The 21,240-nt window shown below is 36.8% G+C and overlaps 1 protein-coding gene across 8 annotated transcripts in view; it reads left to right on the plus strand.

Moving 5' to 3' along the window:
• celsr1a (cadherin EGF LAG seven-pass G-type receptor 1a) overlaps nt 1–21,240 on the plus strand; it is an 82,416-nt gene that overhangs the window by 42,606 nt on the left and 18,570 nt on the right. For all 8 annotated transcript variants that reach the window (XM_052555252.1, XM_052555250.1, XM_052555251.1 and 5 more), the window contains 8 exons: nt 13,253–13,410; nt 14,562–14,725; nt 14,818–14,943; nt 17,579–17,751; nt 17,838–18,023; nt 18,100–18,213; nt 19,071–19,245; nt 19,363–19,504. In XM_052555252.1, coding sequence (XP_052411212.1) covers nt 13,253–13,410; nt 14,562–14,725; nt 14,818–14,943; nt 17,579–17,751; nt 17,838–18,023; nt 18,100–18,213; nt 19,071–19,245; nt 19,363–19,504 — 1,238 coding nt within the window. The remainder of the gene's footprint in view (nt 1–13,252; nt 13,411–14,561; nt 14,726–14,817; nt 14,944–17,578; nt 17,752–17,837; nt 18,024–18,099; nt 18,214–19,070; nt 19,246–19,362; nt 19,505–21,240) is intronic.

The raw sequence follows: 21,240 nt of genomic DNA on the forward strand, positions 1-21,240 counted from the left end.
CGGTGGCGGTTCTTGCTATCCTTCCGGTCTCAGGGTCCGCATTTACAAAGCGTCTCTCGGATCAGTTCTGTGCTCGGACATATAGAGACAAAAGGCAGCATTGGCAGGAGGTGATCAAATCCTAAATCCGCTCCTGTAGTTTGAGAAGCTTTGTGAATACAGACCCACATCTTCTTCTCTGACTCCAACAACTTGTATCTGTGTCCAAAGAGATTCGTTAGTAGGGATGGGAATCACAAGGACATTTACGATGGGGCTCAGTTTCCGCTTAGCGAGTTTGCTAGTGCTTTCATTAGGAATTCTCTGGCATAGTAAAATAAAATGAGTCATGACTGCCACAAATAAGTTTGACCTCCTTGGAGGTATTTGAAAGGATCCTCCAAAGGAAGCATTTGTTTGTGAATTAAAACAAACTGATTTTGCTGTGCCAGTGTTAAATATTATTTTTAAGTATTTATGGAATTGTGTCTCTGTTGGTTGAAGAATGCAGATCTACCAAGATCTACTCAGTAGGAAATGTACTTTCTGCATGTTGGATTCGGTTTAAAGAGGTCTTCGTTTATATTGTTTTAACAATTTGTTGCAGAACAAATTGGGTTCAGTGGGAGTAGGCCTTAAAGTTGGCATATCTTGAGGTATTTGATAAATCCTTCATTGCATTTGTAATATTGGAATAAGGTTAACCAACTCCCAGGTGTGTGTCAACATGAGGAAAATGTGTTTCCTGTATTCCACTCTGTCGTGTATTCTAGATACAGGAAGTTTGATGAAGTGTTGAAATGGAGGCTTGCTCATATTTAGGGCAGCCACTCCAAACCCAAACGAGACTGATTCCCATATCTTCTATTTTTGTCACCATAGGTCAGCGCAGGTAACAAAAAAGAAATAAAAAGGTTAATTTCTGTAGCAATGTTGCTTGTAGGAATAATGTGAAACTTTTCCCATTTGGAAAACCGGTGTGTCTCTACCACATGGAAAAGGTGTTGGGATCACCCAGATGCTTTAAAGAGGGAAATGGGCCAAGAGAGAGGATGAGACACACACAGTGAGTAAGCACTCACACCCTGTAGAGGAAGGAAGAATGACATCATTGCACTCGATGCAGCTGCTTTTTCAAATCTCTGCATGAAAGCGTACCTATAGAAGACATGACGCAGTTGACTGAGTTCTCGTAGTTGACTCAATTCTTGTGGTCTCTAGTTTTGAATTTGAGTTTGAGGATGCATTTGAGAATTTGTGCAAACCGAACCCAAAGGTCTCAACTTTTCCAAATCTTCCAAACTTCACTGAATGTGACTAGCTCCAGGTTACAAGCTCAAAAATGGTATCCTGCTCATTGTGTCAAAGAGCAAAGATGGCTGAATTGTAAGCACTTCATGCGTCAACCAAGCAACTGCCATTGAGGTTAATGGGAATGCTTAGAGCTTTACTCAGGTATTATTGTCTTCTTTTGGTTGTCTCAAAATGTGTGTAGAACGTGAAAAACTCCTTAATTTCCTAAAGGTTTCAGACTGATTTCTTATAAGCTAGGGACCTGTTTCATATCTTCCCCACAGAGCTATGGATTTAGAAAGAATTAGTATGTGACATTTACATTAGTCAATTTACAGTACAAATGATTCATCCAGTCACTCAGGATAAGTACAGATGATCTAAATTTCATTCAATTGTCCATGTAAAGCTGTTTTCTGTTGTCTTGCCTTCAGTCAGTAGTAAGGTAATTGGCACAGTGTTTGAGGAGATTAGTGCCGATTTGATCAAGAATGACTGCTGATTTCTTCGGTTTGTAGATCTTCTTCCACCCGCTATTCAGCTGTCATTCACTCCAGAAAGCTCTCGCCAGAAGAATGCACTCAAGCTGAATGTACGATCAGGCCTGTTTTACTTTAGAACAGACCGTTATGACCTACTCATTCATCATACTGTGGTGTACAGGAAGGAGGTCAGTTTCTGCGAAGTCTGGCTACTTTTTGAGAACAAATCAATGATTGTACCAACATTTCGGGAGTGCTATATCTACTTAAACATTTTTAGATAACTAATTGTTTCAACCCAGGCTCACTGGAAATACATGCCTCTAAAAACATTCCTGCAACACCGTTATTATGAAACGTTTCGAGGCAGTTCAAAAGTGACGTCCAGTGAGTGGTGCTAAAACGCAGGGTCAATATATGACCCTGACACATTTTTGTTATGTTGATATAGGCGCTTATTGCTTTGTTTTTATTACATTGCTTCAGGTGAATGTTGCAAAAATTAATGCTTTGTCGTGTTGGAAATATCCCCAACATTAAACCCAACCCGATACCCGACACCCGATACCTGATAGTGTTAACAAATACCAAACTGATGTTCCTCAAGTGTGAAAATCGGGTTTATTAATCGAAACTGTGGACCTGCAAATCATCCTTTGTCTAAAAAAGAACAACAGTTTGGGGGTTTTACTGCCTCTAGTGTTAGTGTCAACTGGAAACTGCAGCAATTTGTATGGTTTTTTTTTTTTTTTTTTTTTTTACGTTTTACTGAAATTTATTTAGAGGCGCATATTTCCAATGAACCTATGTTGAATTGTTGGCTTGTAGTTATAATATTCTGCACATTAAAATGGGATATGAATGAAAAATTATGCTATTTATTATAGTGTAGTAGTTTGTCTGTAACACTTTAGTATATGGACCTATTCTTACTATTAACTAGTTGCTTACTGGCATGCCAATTATTAACACATTGACTGTTTATTAGTACTTATAAAGCACATATTGTGCATGACCATATTCTAAATCCCTAATCCTACCCAATACATAAACTAACAACTACCTTATTAACTATTAATAAGTAATTTATTCAGACAATAGTCATTGTTAATGGTTTGTTAATAGCGAGAAATGGATCTTAAAATAAAGTGTGAGCAGTTTGTCTAATATATATTGGCCAAAATGTGTACGATCTTCTTGTAATTCAGAATTCTTCATAGTTTTGGGGTTTGGTCTATCCAGACTTTTAAAGAGTTTCATTATGGGACATGAATGTCTTCAGAAACCTGTTTGGCGAGGAGGAGTGGACAGCACCTGAAATAAGAGATGGCTTTGTACCTGCACGCTTTTCCTTCTTAAAGGCGAGTTTTGTAGATTACGCACATAGCACGAGACAAAAGCACACGTCCATCTCTCGCCGTCTGGAACACGGCCGAACATTGATAAATGAGATGTGTTATTGAGACACATGAGTTTAAAAGTGGTCCTCATGTCCCGTAGGCCAGCCGACAACACCGTGCTATGTGTATGTCCTGAGGGCGTGTGTGTGTGTGTGTGTGTGTGTGAACTAGGGCCAGTTGTCTTGAATTATTCACAGCTCTAGGTTTACACAGCCAGAGGGCGGGTGAGGTAATACTGTTTGATAGTGAAGGAGATCAGTGTGACAAAGACACCCCGTACTGCACAACATTCATACACAGATGGGTTCTGCCATGACACCTGCTCTAGACAGTTTCACAGAGGAGAGAAAGAAAGTTTGGGTGTGTGTATGTGTGTGGTGGAAATAATCAGCATATTTCCTTAAAGCATCTCTTAAGCTAGACCTACTCTATTGTAAAAATTACCCTTGTGTGTGTGCACGCATGTTTATGCGGTTTATGAGGACACGAATTTGTATAATGACATGGGTATAACATAGGTATTACAACGTGAAGGTGATTAATGAGGATACTTTTGGTGTCCCTGCAATTCAAGGCTTGAAAATCATACAGAATGAGAAATTCACACAGTTTCTTGTGAGGGGTAGGTTTAGGTGTAGGGCAATAGAAAATATGGTTTGTACAGTATAAAAACCATTCCCCTTGTTGAAAGTCCCCATAAACCACAAATCCCAATGTGTGTATATATTTAATAAAGGACGGTTTTTCAGGAGAAAAGCAGAAATAAATAAAATATATATAGTAAATACGGTAACACTTTAGTATAGGGTCCAATTCTCACTAATAACTAGTTGCTTATTAGCATGTCTATTATTAACATATTGGCTGTTTATTAGTGCTTATAAAGTACATATAATGCATGGCATCCATAATCCTACCCAATACCCTAAACTTAACAATTACCTTATAAACTATTAATGAGCAGCAAATAAGGAGTTAATTGAGGCAGAAATCATAGTTAATGGTTAGTTAATAGTGAGAATTGGAGCCTAAAATAAAGTGTGACCGTAAATACAAGTAAAATTCTGTTAAAATAATAAGAATCAAGCCATGTTTTCCCCACTGTTTTCCACTTAAATGACCACATGAGAGGATTGAAATATATTAAATAATATAACCCTTGAATTGCTAATTGAATATGAATATATTTAAATGAGAGATACTCTTAAAATCTTAAAGTTTAAAAAATGATAAACAAAAAATGTGACACAAAGAATGGGTTCAAAATGAGTAAAAAAAGAAAAATAAGAACAGCTTAACATACCCACATTACCACAGCTCTGAGAAAGCTGGCATACCTGAATATATTTCACAAGTAATGCGAAAGTGTAAGATGACTCTATCATCAGTTTTTTTCCGTGGTGTTTTGTAGTTTTGTGTGTAACCCAATCTGTTGATTGACATTCTGCACTAATCCCTCATAACACAGTTGTCTTCTCATTTAACTGACAGGCCAGTGGCAGCAGCGGCGGGTTTATCTGAAAGCTGAGCAGTTCTACCTGAACTCCAGGGCTCCCACACAACCGTTACTGTCAAACCCGGAGCTCAGTTTGCCCCTCTGGGGAAAACACAAGCCATTTAGGGCCGTTTACAGTCGTGTTTTCCTGTACTGACTTGTGTAAGCAGTCGAAACACTAAGAAACACTGTTGTGAAGGTAGACTCGGGGCACGTTCGCATATCAGTGATTGATTCTGACTCTTGGGCTTGTAGTACACTGGATGGGCTGAACGGTACATGTCCAGAACAGATCATTTGAGAATGTGAAACTTAAGAACCTCGCTCAGAGCAGCAACATTGATGTACCCTGAAGACTGCAATTTTGATCTCAGTAAATGAGCTTTCAGATGTACAATGTGCCCAAACAGCGTCAAACATCTCTAGAGCAAGTTTCTCAAAGAGTTATGCAAGGCCTGTTTGGCTTTATTAATATTGCTAATGGATTAGGACATGGAACAAAACTTCATTTGTGATTATTAAGGAGAAATGTTCTTATTATTTCCTGATATATATATATATATATATATATATATATATATATATATATATATATATATATATATGGAGATGGAGAGTCAGCACTGGTGTTTGCAGCCAATACTGACTGAGAAAGCACTAGTTAAGTAACAATTTATTTAAAAAGTCTTATTTTTCCCTGACGCATTCATAATCATCAGCTTCTGGTGCACGTTTAAGCATGGAATACAGGCTATAAAATGCTTAAATGCATATTTAAAGATGGTTTAGTAGGTTATTATATAAATCAATGTAATATAAACGTGCAACTGGTTGACAAGAACAATTCTTAGTCGGGGGACAGGCCTATTTGGCAAAAGGAACCAATCCATTTTTAAAATAAAATATACATTTGTATTACATTAATACATTAATTAAAATGAAAGACATTACGAAGTGTGCGACTGCAAATCATGTCTTTGTTTTGTCACACTTCGTTTGTGTGTGTTTGTGTGTGTGTGTGTGTGTAAATCTAGAACATCTTGTTGATTTTGAAAGAACATGAAAATCCTGTTTTCGGTGATATGATTCTTTTTAAAGCCATTCTTTCTTCATACTCCCCCTCCCGGTCTGTTCGGGTGAACTGAAGGTTTGAGCGAGCCTCTCTCTCTGACCTCATCCTCTGTCAGGAGCTGTTGGGATCAAGTGTGTTGCCATGGCTCCAGCAAACCCTCCGTCCCTAGAGACCCGTGTGTAGAGGTGACGGGAGATTTCAACACGCAAGAGAAAACCTTAGCTGGAGGCCTCTTTTAAAAGAATGGTTCACTCAGAAATAAAAAAATGGTTATCATTTACTCACCCTTGTGTTGTTCTGTATCCACGTAGTTACAATGAAATCGTAAATGCACCATAAATACGATACATCTTATCAGAAGATTAAGCAGTTATCAGAAGATTATATGTGAAAAACCAGATAACAGTTGAGAACTGACTCGATTTGCACGCAGTAAATATTGACTTTTCAGATGCGTGAATGATGAGTTTTTATCTCTGGGTGAACTATTCCTTTGAGACTGTTTATTTAAAAATGAAGAAACTTCATACTCTCTTTGACATACATAATATAATGACTCCTTAAATGACTTCATATTTATATACATATAAATCAAAAGTTTCGGTCAGTCATAGTCTAGCTAAGAAATGTTTTAAAAGGTCAAGCTGATTTCACAGATGAATTACCCAGAAATCAAAAGGGTGGGGGGGGGGGCTGGGTTGCAGGAGGCAGCACCCTGCTTTAACAAATGAGTGCACACAGAGGGAATTTATTACGACTGAATTGCGCCTGCATCTGCAAAAACTATAAGCACTGTTTTATTATTCATTTAACAAAAGGTATCATGCAGATCAGATTATAATGCGAACACACCCACAGCAGTAGATTTCAATGGTCTGCCCCATACATAGAAGAAGACAGTATGCGCAGAAAATGCATAATATTTCAATTCTGTGATTTAATGTTTTAATTTTAAAAAGCTAGTGAAGCTGAAGTAAAATATATATATATATATATATATATATATATATATATTGGTAAATTTAAATTGAAACAATAAGTTTAAGTTGAAAGACTTATGACTAAAAACGTAATTTAAAACTTAAATTAAAGCTAAAACTAAATATTAATAAAAAAAAATTAAAAAGCAGATTATTAAAAGCACTATTATTATTACAAAAGCACCATTATTAAAACAAGCTAGAAGTATAATTGAAAATATAAAAATAAAAGCTAATACTATAATACTAAAATAAGACTTTTTTATACCAAAGATGGTTCTAAAACCGCACCGATTGGCGTGAAAATTTGTGCGAGTTTACTGACAATGAGAAAATTAAAGAACACAGATTGTGTTGGTCATTATGAAAATTTTGATTTGATTTTACGTCCAAGTACAGCGCAAATTAGCATAAGGATAAGTTCGGCTTCACATAATGTGTTCTTCTAGGATTCCAAATAAAGTAATACATGTGAAAATAAACCTCTCCCTTCTACTAAACGCTCTATGGTGCTTCATCCTAGCGGCAATAATTGCAGCCATTTCAAGCTTAAAATAGTTTGACATGCTTGTTTTGGGGTGTAAAAAATGGCACAATTACCAGTGATTTGACGAGCGGCAAATGTTAAGATCACGTTGCGAGATTCATTTTAATACTATCCTCTCATTTTACGTCAGAAAGGGAAATTCCCACAAATGCATATTCAAAAAGGTCAAGTGCAAAAATAACTTCGTCCACACCTTTTTAGCGCTAACTCCTCACTGCGCGTCTTTAATCAATCCTGACAGTGCTGTTTGAATGGCAAAAGACTGTTAGTAAATCTGAGCCCTAATATGAATGAGTTCAGAAATACAGTATTAAGTTTATTATGATTTAATAATATTTGTAACAATGACAGTCTTAATGACAACACAGTATCCTCCACCAAAGATAATTGTAGAGATCTACATATTTTGTTATCCATATCGGTTTGGCACCTTTTTATACCTGTGAGAAACCCTAATTTCTCCCATATATGAGTTTATGTACCAACTACTCCGCCGTCAAACCAACTCTCGCATCTGCTGACCTGGATAAAATCACCTGCATTAGTCTGCCTCACTGCCGTATCACATAGGGGAGATGTTTGGGTGAACAGTAAAAAAATCACACTTACAACACCCGATCCAGATTAATTCATAGCAAAACATACTTTTAATGTGCAGAGCAGCCTGAGGTGGAAACCTTACACAAGAAGACACCTGCCTTTGTAAGAAACTAGGGGACACGTGGTATGCAGCCAGACGCTGACTAAAATACTGCGTTAGTAAAACACTGATAGCTAATACTTTTGTTAAACAGCTGACAGGAATCTGTATGTGTACAAAACCTTCAGTCTTCATAAAAACAGTATGGTGGTACCTGCCCAAACAGCGCTCCCATCTGTGCCTGAGGTGCACGTTTGGAGCCCAGCTTGTTTTCTGTTCTGCCAGTAATGTGTGGCATTTAGCCAGAACCCCCAGAGATCTGATACGACCCCCAACAAACCCTCCGCTGGTGAGGTTACCGCCGTACCAGAGCGGTTTTCACAGAGAAAGAACAGAGGAAAAGTCGAATAACAAGTTCAAAGCGGGATTAGTGATATTTAGGCTAATAGGGTTTAGTCATCAAACTTTGCATGTCATTCATTTGATCGGATATTTTTGTACGTTTCAAAAAGCATATTTGACATAGTTTGTTCGCAGGTCTGGGAAACAGCAAAACTTAGTGGGATTCTGGGTAATGGCGTCTTGTCTCAACACAGAAGTCTTTGTTTAGGTCTGTCGGTCATTTTACACCACTAAAAGAGCAAACGAGGCTAATCTGATTCAAATTGCACCCGGACGCACGAGGATTTAACACTCCCTTAACAACCCCTTAGGCAAGAAACAGTAGTGAGATCTTTCTCAGTTGTTTACCTTAGACAGTGAGCAGTGAGGTAAAAGAAGAGCAAACAGAGATTTTTACGAGTGGCAACAATGTATTACACTGTGCTCGGATGTGTCAAGATGCAAAAGTCTACAGCCAAAAGTCATAATACTCAAAATGACATTAAATGATACAAAGTGAGACCTCCATAAAGTGTTCTGTGCTATGGAAGTGCATATTTATAAGCAATATGCATTTTCATTAGCAAGATATGCATAATAAAGTAAACGTTAATAGCCTTCTGCAACCTATTTAACCTCTGTACTGTGATATACGTGTATTTCTGAGATAAACGAAAAAAGTATATAAAAAGAAATAGGGTGGGGAATTATTTTATCCTTCAGATTTTGATTGGAGTATGAAAACTGTGTGTTGCCTATAGGAATAGAGCTAAATTACCAAGTAAAACAAAGTCTAAGGCTATGTTTACACTAGTGCGTTTTCGTTTCAAACTGATCATTTTTGCGCGAAAACAGAGACTTGCCTTGACAGAAAATGCCGTCGACCATTTAGTTTGAAAACTCTGGGGTTGCATTTCAGTGTAAACGGAAAAAAACAAGACTTTTGAAAACGTTGACGCGATTAACACCATTTGCTCTGCGTATCCTTGCTGACCGTGCAAACAATAATGTCATGCCCATTGTACCTTCGTGAATTGTCATGTGACGTGCATTTTCGGTTGTAGTGTGGCTGGAGCACGTTTCTGAAACAGCAAAAATGCCAGTGTAGACAAGGATTGTTTTAATTGTAAAAATGCCGGTTTAAAAATGAAAACGCACTAGTGTAAACCGCATAAGAAGCGATCTGGTCATTGGTTAACATTATAACACGTGTGGGCAAGAAAGCTGAAAGCCATTTCAGTCAAGAGCAAATTATTATATTTTGATGCAACATTATAAAGACTTGTTTTTGTAATAACGCGCACTGATGATTTATGTAGGTAGTAGGTAAATAGAGTCCATTTTGAAGTCATGTTCAAGGTCATTCTGCTTATGCAATACAACACATTTGGTTTCATTCAGCAAATCGTGAACCGTGTCTTATCATTGCTCTTTGTGATTTTTCGGATGGCAGCTTTCTGAAAAACAGTGGTTTCCTGCAGTGTTGGGCAGCTGGAGTGTTGTTCTTCTACTCCACTGATTAAGAGGTCAGATAAATGAGTTGGTGAAATCAAGCAGCATGAAGCTGAGCTTCTAAATCAAAGGCAGTGGGGAGAATGTACTTGACCTGGTCGCTTGTTGACTGTGTTGTTCTGTACGGTACAAGGCACACAGTTATCATGATCAAAGTCAGGTGATATAGTGTTTTTTTATTATTTTATAAATACATTTTTAAACCCTTCTTACTTAAGTTATAAATTCAATGCAGCAGTTCATATAGGAATAGACGCATTAACAATTTACAAAGATTATTATTATCATATATATATATATATATATATATATATATATATATATATATATATATATTATTTTTTTTTGCTATTTATAATAAATGAGACCCATTAAATAAAATCAGTTCCCAAGTTGAATATGTGGCATGAGTGTCAGAATAGAGATAGAGATTTCAACAGGCATAAATTTCAACTAATTCAATTTTGTGATATTCAAATAGAAAGTTAAATCTTAAATGTTGGATCTAAATATAAATGTGCACATTTAATTAAAACGAATCAAACTTCAAACTTAAAATCCTACATATACAAAGATTACATTTCTAAATTTGTACATCTTAACATAATTTTCTTATGTATATAACAAAATACTAATCTTAAATATAAGATTTAGATGTAATACTTTAAAAATAAGTAAAAAAAAAAAAAAAAAAAAAAAAAAAAAACATACCATAGAAGTTTAAAAAGTGAGTATATACAAGTGGTTCCAGATTATGAGCCAGATACGGGTTGAAAGCACCCAGCATGAGCAGAGATATCCATCTGAATAATACCTCACACCCTCATATCCTGCTGGAAACAGGCCAAATGAATGCAGCAAAATCCACCTGCCCCACGTGTTTCTTTTAAAAGACAGACCCCCCTGCCCTTTTTTTCAAGATCTTAGAAGCTTCTTTGGCCTATGCTGGTCCCTGATGGGTTTGTGTCTGAGACCACACCCTTTAAGGAATTCCCATTCGATTCACCCTTTCACATCTCCATGAGAAACTAGTGAAATATGTCTATGGCTAGACAGATTGACAGACAAACAGACAGAAGGTTGGAAATATGTTTTTTTTTTTTTTTTTTTTGGTCATTGTGTTTTTAAATTTTAAACATTAAGACATATTTGTCACACTCTTATTATTATTCGTTGTAGTAGCAGTAGTATTTTACAATCGTCAAGGTCAAATATAATTTTGTTGCATTTCCTTTTTTTTCATGAATAGTCTTAATTGTAATCTTCTTAATCAACGTATAATTTCCTAGGTAAAATTTTATGGAGCCTAGTTTAATATTGTAAGTTTTGGTCCAGGACATGGGTAACCATAAAATCTATAAATAATAGGCATTTGAAAAGTTTTTTATTTTTTATAATGGTATAACTTCTAAATGATTTTAATGTAATCAAATTAGGTTAAAATCTGTTAGTAATAGTAAAAAATCAACCCCTGGGACTTTGTGTGTCAGTAGGTGAAGCGAACACTAAGATAAATATTCATATACGTATATAGCAACAGGAAGGCGAAAAGAAAAATAGACTGAAATTGCACCATGTTTAGACGTCATCTAATGGAAAGTGTGAGTGCTTTTGCAGTAGGAAAGAGTTATTTCTGTAGGAGTGGCAGTGATAGATAAAGCTGCTGTGCATTGGAAAGTGTGCCATGCTGGGAGTGAATGCTTACACACAACACAACTTTACTTTCCGACTGTCACTTTTTTTGCCGTGCATTACCCAATCACACAGATGGCCCACATCTGCCCTGTGCTAGGTGTTTAGAGCCAACACATGGCACATAGATATATCTCCTGTAAACAGCTTTGATCTGTGAGCGCTGTGTGCAAAGGATTCTGTAAACATCCGGAGTCATCTTTACATTGGCAACATACTCATGAAATAGACTTCTGAAATGAGATTTAGGGCGAGTAGTTCAGTCCATAAATCTTGCTGGGACAAAAATAAGTCTGATATTTGATCCAGTCGCTATGCAAAATGAAATGCATCACGTAAAGATTACATGAAAGGTGTTAACTGAAACATTTCTGAAATGTGCAGATATTATAGATATTGTTGATTAAATGGGATGAGCCTGGCATCTGTTGTCTTTTAAAAAGAAAAAGGCAGGAATCTGCAACACAGCTTGAGATGTATATGATTATTTGCTGTGTAACCTCATTACATATTACTTGTGAATCCTTGTAGGGGAAAGAGTTCTTATTATGTTTATAATATGCATTATAAGAACTGACGCTTAAATGCACTTTTATTTGCAATAAAATGAAAATGTATTTTATTTTAAATCTATATTAAATATCATTAGCTTGACCTACTTAAGTAGGACTTAAGTACATCTTTCTAAGTCATTTCATAAAGAACTAATGTCTTTGAAATATGGTTAGCATGTACTGCCAAAGATACTTACAATACCAACATTTATGGTAAACTAAAATATAATTTCATGTTATTGTTATCCTAGGCAATGATTATTCGTGATTAATCACATCCCAAATAAGCATATATTTACATATAATAAGAATATGTGAATATAAATATATACATGTAAATATTTTATAAATATATATTGTATGAGTGTGTCTTTATATATACATAATAAATATACACAGTACACACACACATAATATGTACACAAAATTTATTTTGGATGCGATTCATTCCGATTAATCATTTCTCAACACTAGTTATATCTATTGAAACTTTATTCCATTTATTTCAATATATTTGCAATTGCATTTAGTTCATTTAAAATATAATCATTTTAAATGTTATCTTAAATATCACACTATAATAAAAAAAAAAAACATCAGTGTAGTTGTTTAAGCATGATAAAAGATTATTAAACAATGATTTAAATATAATAACACTATTACAAAGTGGACATTTTAAAAGTCTTAATTAAAAGTATGTTAAAAAACTGTCATGAAAATGTACATTGAATACAATTACGCAAACTTTTTTCACACTCTCATTTAGGGGTGTAACGGTACGTGTATTCGTACCGGACCGTTTCGGTACAGGGCTTTCGGTACGGTGCACGTGTGTACCGAATGGGCGAATGCAATATTTTGTATGTGGAACAATAAGTAAATTTTCGTGTTTCCAAACGAACATATTAAGTGGCGGAAGTCTCCGCGTTCAGCGCAAATCCCGCCCTACAGCTGATTGTAAGGCCGGTGACGCACTGGCTGCGTGGCGTGAGTGTGCGTTTCTGATGTTTGCATTTCATTCCCTTACTGTACCGAAAATGAACCGAACGGTGACTTTAAAACCGAGGTACGTACCGAACCGTGATTTTTGTGGACCGTTACACCCCTACTCTCATTGTCATATACTAAAAAGTATAAACAGTGTAGTTTCAAAATGTGTTTTTTTAATCTGTGCTCATCGTTTTTATTTTGAATAACTAATATTTCTTATTTCTTCTCTTTTCAGCCTAAGATAAGTCACTTGGGTTTGCCTCAAGGGCCTTCGGATGAGAAGGTGGCGGTAGTCGCGGTGGACGACTGTGACATTTCCATGGCCGTGCGTTTCGGAAGTCAGATCAGCAACTATTCCTGTGCTGCCCAGGGCACCCAGACGGGCCAGAAGAAGTGAGTTTACCCCTCTCTCCTCGTAAATCAAACAATAACTCCTTGATTATCAGCCTTTGGTAATTATTTATAATTGCGCTTTTGTGAACTCTCTCACGCCCATTCATAGACCTTCAGGACACACGTCCAAAAATCTTTCATTTGTGAAGGATCTTCTCAGACTTTTTAGTGGCAATTGCAGCATCAGATGATGTTGCATGCTGGAACAGGGCTGTGCATTAACACTTCAAAGAAAGAACAACAGATAAATGAGAAGGTTTAACCCGTCGCTCCAGTCTGATAAGCACCGACCTGTTTTATACAGCATGGCAACATTCCACTCCCTATGGCTCTGTTGTCATGGACACTGTGATTGACAGATTGGTTAAGGAAGGTCACGCCCCCTTTCACCTGTCTTGCTTTTGTCTTAGAAAGCTTTTAATCAAGCTGTTATATTAATGGGGATCAGATGCTTTGGTACACTTTCGTATACGGACCAATTTTTCTATTTACTGTATATATGCAACTGTTTTCATTTGTGATGGTAATAATAATGCTTCTCGAGGACCAAATCAGCATATTAAAATGATTTTTGACAGATCATGTGAAACAGCTTTATAAAACTACATATTAAAATAAATAACTGCTATTTTAAATTATAATAATGTTTCACAGTATAACAGTTTACTGTATTTTTAATCAAATAAATGCAGCCTTGGTGAGCATAAGAGACTTATTTACAAAAAATAATAACATCTGATAACATCTAGGAACACAGGCACTCAACGAATTTGCACTAAAAAGATTCATCTTTGTCAAGTATCTGCCCTATTTCTCTCCAGAAGTTATGAGAAATAAAAGTTGTGAGTAGTTCTTATGCCCTTCACACAAGTGCTCGCTAATTCAGAGGAATGTTGTTTTTGCTGTTTCCAGTGGGGTTTTTTTTGGACTTTTGGACAACTAATTAGTAAAAACTTCATAACACATGAAAAATCGTGCATATTGTACTGATGCACATTAAATCTACACATATACTAGCATATGCATATCAAAAACCAAAGTATAATTTAGGCTTTAGATAGTAGAAAGCAGGACAACTTGTTAAATTGTGATGCCATTAACTTGTTGGAGAGTTTGGTGGCACATTTGAAAGTTTTGTTTTCCCTCTTCAGGTCTTTGGATCTCACTGGGCCTCTTCTGCTTGGCGGGGTGCCCAACCTTCCAGAGGATTTCCCCATACGAAACCGTGATTTCGTGGGTTGCATGAGGAACCTGATGATTGACAGTAAATCCATCGACATGGCCAGTCACATCGCCAACAACGGCACCACTGAAGGTCTGACATAAACCATTACGGTTCAAAATCCTATTGTGAACTTGTTTTTAGATTGCTGTAACTCAAAACCAATATATTTATTGCACTGTCAGGCTGTCCAGCGAAGAAGAACTTCTGCTATGAGGGTTTGTGTCAGCACGGCGCTCAGTGTGAAAATAAGTGGAACACCTACTTTTGTGACTGTCCTGAAGGCCGGGGTGGCAAGAACTGCGATCAGGGTAGGTGGGACTGTTTGGTAGCGTGCCAGTGGACATGAATCCATGTGCATGCATGTGTCAAGCATCCGTGTATGCGTTTGTTATTTTGGACTGGGTGTTGATTGCTCATGGACTTAAAGGAAGCAGGCAGTGGCTTTAATGTGATGGTGTTTCCTGAAAGGGAAATGTCTTTGCAGATAAGCATCAGTCACTGTCCTTTACAACCCCAAATCAACCTTACAGATATATACTCCACATACACTGAGCAATATTCGAGTAGCATTGCCAGTGAATTTCCCATAATGCCTCTACTTTGCATGTTAATGTTGTCACTCAGTGCCAACAACAACAAAAAAAATAGCTTTTGTTTTACAACCTGGTGTTGTGGTCCTTTGGGTCAAACCACACGGCAAACCAGATGTAAGGTTCAGATTTATATGAAAGAAAAATCCTCAGATAATGTGTTGAGGCAACATTCTAAAAAATTCTATTTAAAAAAAGATTTTCAGCAATTCAACAACCCACACAAATTGCATTCTCACAAAATGTTTGATGTTAGCTTGTTGCTAAGCTAACACCTTTTTACTCTAATAGATGTAGACAAAACACAAATGTTAAGTAAAATAAATATATTTTCTTATTAAATGTAACAATTTGTATTGATACTTTTCACTAACTGATGAAATATAAGTATTTTTCTCAACTTCAGATACACTAGCATGATGCTAATGTAACAGTTTGATTATGTAATAAACAAACACACAAATACTGGGTGAAATAGTGCAGTTTTAATAGATTTTGGATAATGACTGATATTTGAGGAATGTAGCAGTATACTGATAACAGTGCTATATATATATATATATATATATATATATATATATATATATATATATATATATATATATATATATATATATATATATATATATATATATATATATTTTTTTTTTTTTTACAATATTGATTTCATATAAATATTGCACATATGCTAATATCAATTAATAATCTAGTGCTAAACTCTCTCTTAATCTTTCTACACTTTTTTAAAAGTGTGATTGAATGGTGATATTGTATATTGTGATAATTTCATTATTGTGAGTTCTATCAGGATCCACTATTATCTAAAAGCTGATATCATTATAGCCCTAAATTGCATATATTAATAGTTTCCCTCTACTCTTCTGCCAAGCTTGTTGCAGTGCATTCTGGGATTGCCATCTCTGTTAAGGATACTGTAAAGCTGTCTGAGATTTGGCACAAAATGAGGAATCTTAGAACAGAACAATTAAATAGAGTTTAATTGTCAGTTTCGGAGCAACTGTCAGAGATTAAAATGACTGCTCCCACATTTCCTCACAACTACAGGAAGTACAGGTCCTTCTGTTTGTTACCAAATTTTTTGGTGGGTTTGTGAAGTCAGTGCTTTTTAAAAAAAACATGCTTGTCACAGTTGACTTTGGCATTCAATTCTGATACACACTCAACAGGACTCTACACACTACTTTACAACTCCACTGTGATTAATTGTAAGTTGTGTTTGAAAGTGGGTGTGATTGCATGTGTTCGAACAACCCAAATGATAGTGTACTTGACATTGCCACTGGCCGTTTTTTCGCGGTTGGAATTTCTGTAAGGCTTGGGACACCCAAACAAGAGGGGATAGCATGAATCACGCTGTTCTTGTTCAGGTCCCGCCACAGGCCTGTTTGGGCAGCACTCTATTCTAAATTCTGGATGTTTAAGTCATATCATCATCTAACAAACAACCGTGTTGACTGAAACAGCCTTCTCCAATTTTATGTTTTGGCAGGGAAGCGTGCCTGCCAGGAAAGGGTGTTATTTTTGACGCTGATTAGATGGATGCCTTGAAGTAGCCCCAATTTTGCGGTTTGTTTTCGTTACAGGATAGCACTGTTTTAGAGCTAATGGCGTGTTTCCAGAGCGTGATTTCGATATGATCACCTCTACGCTTCTGCCATAGCACAGATAGAATGTCCATCTCTAGTAAAACACGTCATTCTGCCTGCAGTACCTGGCAGTTCCTTGGTGACCTCTCAGATGTCAGTCCTGTTAGTGTGGTCTGGAAATATTGTGATACGTAGGTTCATCATGCATCTTCGAATTTCAGAAATAGTACAGGTTTTAAAGAATCCCAAAGTGTGTATGTATGACTTTCGAATTTATGTATATAGCTCAAGTTCCAGAGCATAGTACTAGAAAATAAAACATAAGCGTGAACGTAATATTACTTAAGGACTCGGCAAGTCTCAGTTTTAATGCTTTGCTTCTCTCTCAAGGAAATGTCTTGTATAACAGAGTGATTTCAAGGCAGGATTGTGGATTGTGCTAGTGTAGAGATTCTTCACACTCTTTCTGCCAGTGATCAGGGCTCATAGCTGAAGGGTTCTCCAGTCCTCACTTGACTTTGTGACTCTACTGTAGCATTTCCATACCATCATACTTCTGCTATTTAAATTGCCTGCACACAAATCAAACAGTAGACGGGGGTACATCACTGATAAGTCTTGATTTGTTTAAGGCTTTCCACTCCTTTAAATATGTGGCTCAGAGCCAAAAGCCTCAATTTTCCTGAAAAAAAAAAGCCTCTATCTTTTATGAAGGCAGTCATAAACTGTTTCTTACTTTGTTGCAGTCATGCCTTCGCCGCAGCACTTTGATGGTCGTGCCATTGTGTCATGGAACGACCCTGACATCACCATCGCGGTGCCCTGGTACATCAGCCTAATGTTTCGCACCAGACAAAGCATTGGATCCGCAACCCTAATGCAAGTCATCGCTGGCGACTCATCTCAAGTTCACCTTCTGGTGAGTGTCGAATGTCATACAGGTCATATACCATATCCTAATCAGGTATGACTGTCATTTTAAAACATTTCCTGACTTTCTCTAAGATAAGGGACAAGTATGTGCAGTTTCAAGTACTTCTGGGGGAGCAGAAAGTGGCCACGCTGGATTTCCCAGAAGTCCGAGTGAATGACGGGGAATGGCATCACCTCCTCGTGAAGCTGAGGAGCAGCAAAGATGGGAAGGACACAAAGTACATGGCAAATGTGTACCTGGACTACGACATGTTCATGGTGAGTTGTGTGGACTTAACACAACAGAACAGTATTTTGCTTAAACCTCTTTACTGAAGTCTTCCATGCTTTACAGAAATCAGCAGAGATCGGGAACCAGCTGCCTGGACTCAAGCTGAGGAGTCTGTTCATCGGTGGACTTCTGGGACAGAGTAACAGCGTCGAGCAGGGTTTTAAGGGATGCATGCAGGTGAGGCCAAGAGAAAGCCTTTGAATCTTTCAACTTGCATGATACAGTAGCTGTTTTGGATCATAAATGTGTAATACATTGATCCTTGACAAAAAAAAGTATACAGGACAAAAAAACAAATTAAGCGATTGTTTTGTACATAAGTAATTTCTGTTTATATTACTAATATCCTAGCGGAATTATTCTTATCAATATATTTATTGTATTTATTCATGTATTCATATCATAAACATTTATCTGTGTTCAAGCAATCAATGGGTCAAGTTTGGCTTTGATGCATAAGGCGTGTATAATCTTGTAAGACAACATTATATTAAAGCTGCAGAAGGTAACTTTTGTAAAAATATATTTTTTACATATTTGTTAAACCTGTCATTATGTCCTGACAGTAGAATATGAGACAGATAATCTGTGAAAAAATCAAGCTCCTCTGGCTCCTCCCAGTGCTCCTATTGCCATTTGCAGAAATACATCGCTCCCGTTAAGAAACAACCAATCAGAGCTGCGGTCCATAACTTTGTTTGTGTTCAAAATGTAGAAAAATGTATATAATAAGCGAGTACACCATGAATCCATTTTCCAAACCGTGTTTTTAGCTTGTCCTGAATCACTAGGGTACACCTATAATAAGTGTTTATATTCAGACTATTTTAGATTGCTTCGGGGGTACCACAGCGGAGTAACCCAGTACCGTTGGGATTCTTCATAGACATAAACAGAGAGAAGTAGTTCCAGCTACAATGTTCTTCCGCAAGACGCAAGCAGTTCTGTTTATTATCCGCTAGAGCGTTACCGACTGCAGCTTTAAATCTCACGAATGATTGAAAAGTGACTGACTTTATGCAAACGTGTCACAGGGTGTCAGGATGGGGGAGACTGCCACCAACACGGCTAACATCAACATGCAGCAGGCATTAAAGCTCCACGTGGAAGAAGGCTGCGATATAGCCAACCCCTGCGACTCCAACATCTGCCCTGACAACAGCCAGTGCACAGACGACTGGAATGCACACACCTGCATCTGTGACCCCGGTACTGACACCTGCATCGCATTCACTGCATCTGTACAGACGCTTCTGATCTCAGAAGACATTCATCAGATTTCTTTCTTTCATCCTTTTTCTTTTCCTGTCTTTCTGTCACTCACAGGTTTCTTTGGCAAAGACTGTGTTGATGCTTGTCACCTGAACCCCTGTGAGCATTTGTCCACGTGTGTTCGTAAGCCGAGCTCCTCTCACGGTTACACGTGCGAGTGCAGTCAGGACTACTATGGGCAGTACTGTGAGAACAAGTAAGTCGCATAGCGGATAAAACACCAGATATGACCAGACTTGTTTATTCTAGTTAGTGGTGGTTTTGGTAAAGCTGCTGGACCAGCATAGCCATACTGCTAATCATACTAGCATGACTAGAGTTTCTAATGAAGCTGATTTACCCAGGAATCTAGCTGGTTAAGCAAATGAATGGAAATTATGGCATTTAGTTTCATTCATCTTTGGAGCAATAGTAGAATATTTAGGTAAACTTTTAAGTAGGAGGTTTTTATGGAAGCCCATTTTGCCACTGAATACCAAATAAAATACCACATTTTATCTCACAATTCTAACTTTGCTTCTCAGAATAATGTGATGTATACTTGCATTTGTGAGCAATAAGTATTGAATTGCATGATATGATATAGCAATTGCGAACTGCGATCTTAAAAATAAAGGTGATTAAAAAACAATTTTTGGTAACACAAAGAACCATTCAGTCAAAGGTACTTTAAGGAACCATCTCTTTCTTACCTTTTTATAATCTGTATCAATTGTAATTGATATAAACTCACAACTGTACTTGAAAATATGAATTGTGAGTTGAGTTGTTTTCCTCTGATTTGGACTTTATAACTCACAATTGTGTATATATCTCAGAAGTCATAACTGCAGGATATAGAAATACAATTGCGAAAAAAAAATGTAGCGGGAAAAATCTCAGATGTGCGAGTTTATATCTCACAATTGCAAGTTTATATCCTGCAATTCTGATTTTATAACTTGCAATTTAGTTCATATCTAGCAATTCCTAGAAAAAAGTCAGAATTAAGTGCAAATATCCCTCCTTGTTGGTAGAGGCTGGTTACACTAGCTCCACCCCCGAACGTGTGATAATGATGGTCAAAACTATAAAAGACTGCCAACAGTTGTCAGCTTCAGTGGCAAAAATTGTAACATGCGTACCCTAGTCTTTTTGACGCGATTGACCTGGGTTCGAATCCACCTTTTACCAAACTTTTTTCTCCCTTTTAAAATCTCATATCATATCGGAAAGGCATTTATTTTCATAAAAAAATTAAGTAAATAATCACAAAGTTGAAAATAAAGTATAGGGTAGGATTAGGATAGGTGCAGGGACGGCTTTATTGTTCGAATAAAGTGGCATCCATTTAATAATTTGAATTAAAATAATAATTTACACTCAATACATTATTATTGCATACTGTGTTATGATGTACTATAATACCGAGGTGTAGATAATTGCCACTATTTGCAATAAGTAGTATAAATAGCAGAAAATCCTACTATTTTAAGTGTAAATAGAATCTATCGCTATCTACACTAAGTGTAAATAGCATATTGTTAAAAATGCTGTTATTTTCACTTAGTGTGTGTATATATATATATATATATATATATATATATATATATATATATATATATATATATATATATATATATATATAATCCATTGCTATTTGCACTTATATCGCTTTTCCACTGCATGGTATGGCACGGTACAGTTCTGTACGGTTTTTCCACTGGGTACAGTACCTGGTACCTGGTACTTTTTTTTAGCACCACCTCGGTTTTCAACTGAACTGCACTATTACCAAAATGTGACATGTAATCGACTGATCACCGATTGAGTGGAGAGAATCGTCACTACCTGCGTCACTGAACTTGCGACACAAACACAACAGAACCGCTAGATTTAAATCAGCCAGCGAAGGATCGAACATAACTGTTTTGAACAAGCACTCGTTTTGTA

The sequence above is a fragment of the Carassius gibelio genome, chromosome B4 (genome assembly GCF_023724105.1).
Source record: "Carassius gibelio isolate Cgi1373 ecotype wild population from Czech Republic chromosome B4, carGib1.2-hapl.c, whole genome shotgun sequence".
NCBI lineage: Eukaryota > Metazoa > Chordata > Actinopteri > Cypriniformes > Cyprinidae > Carassius > Carassius gibelio.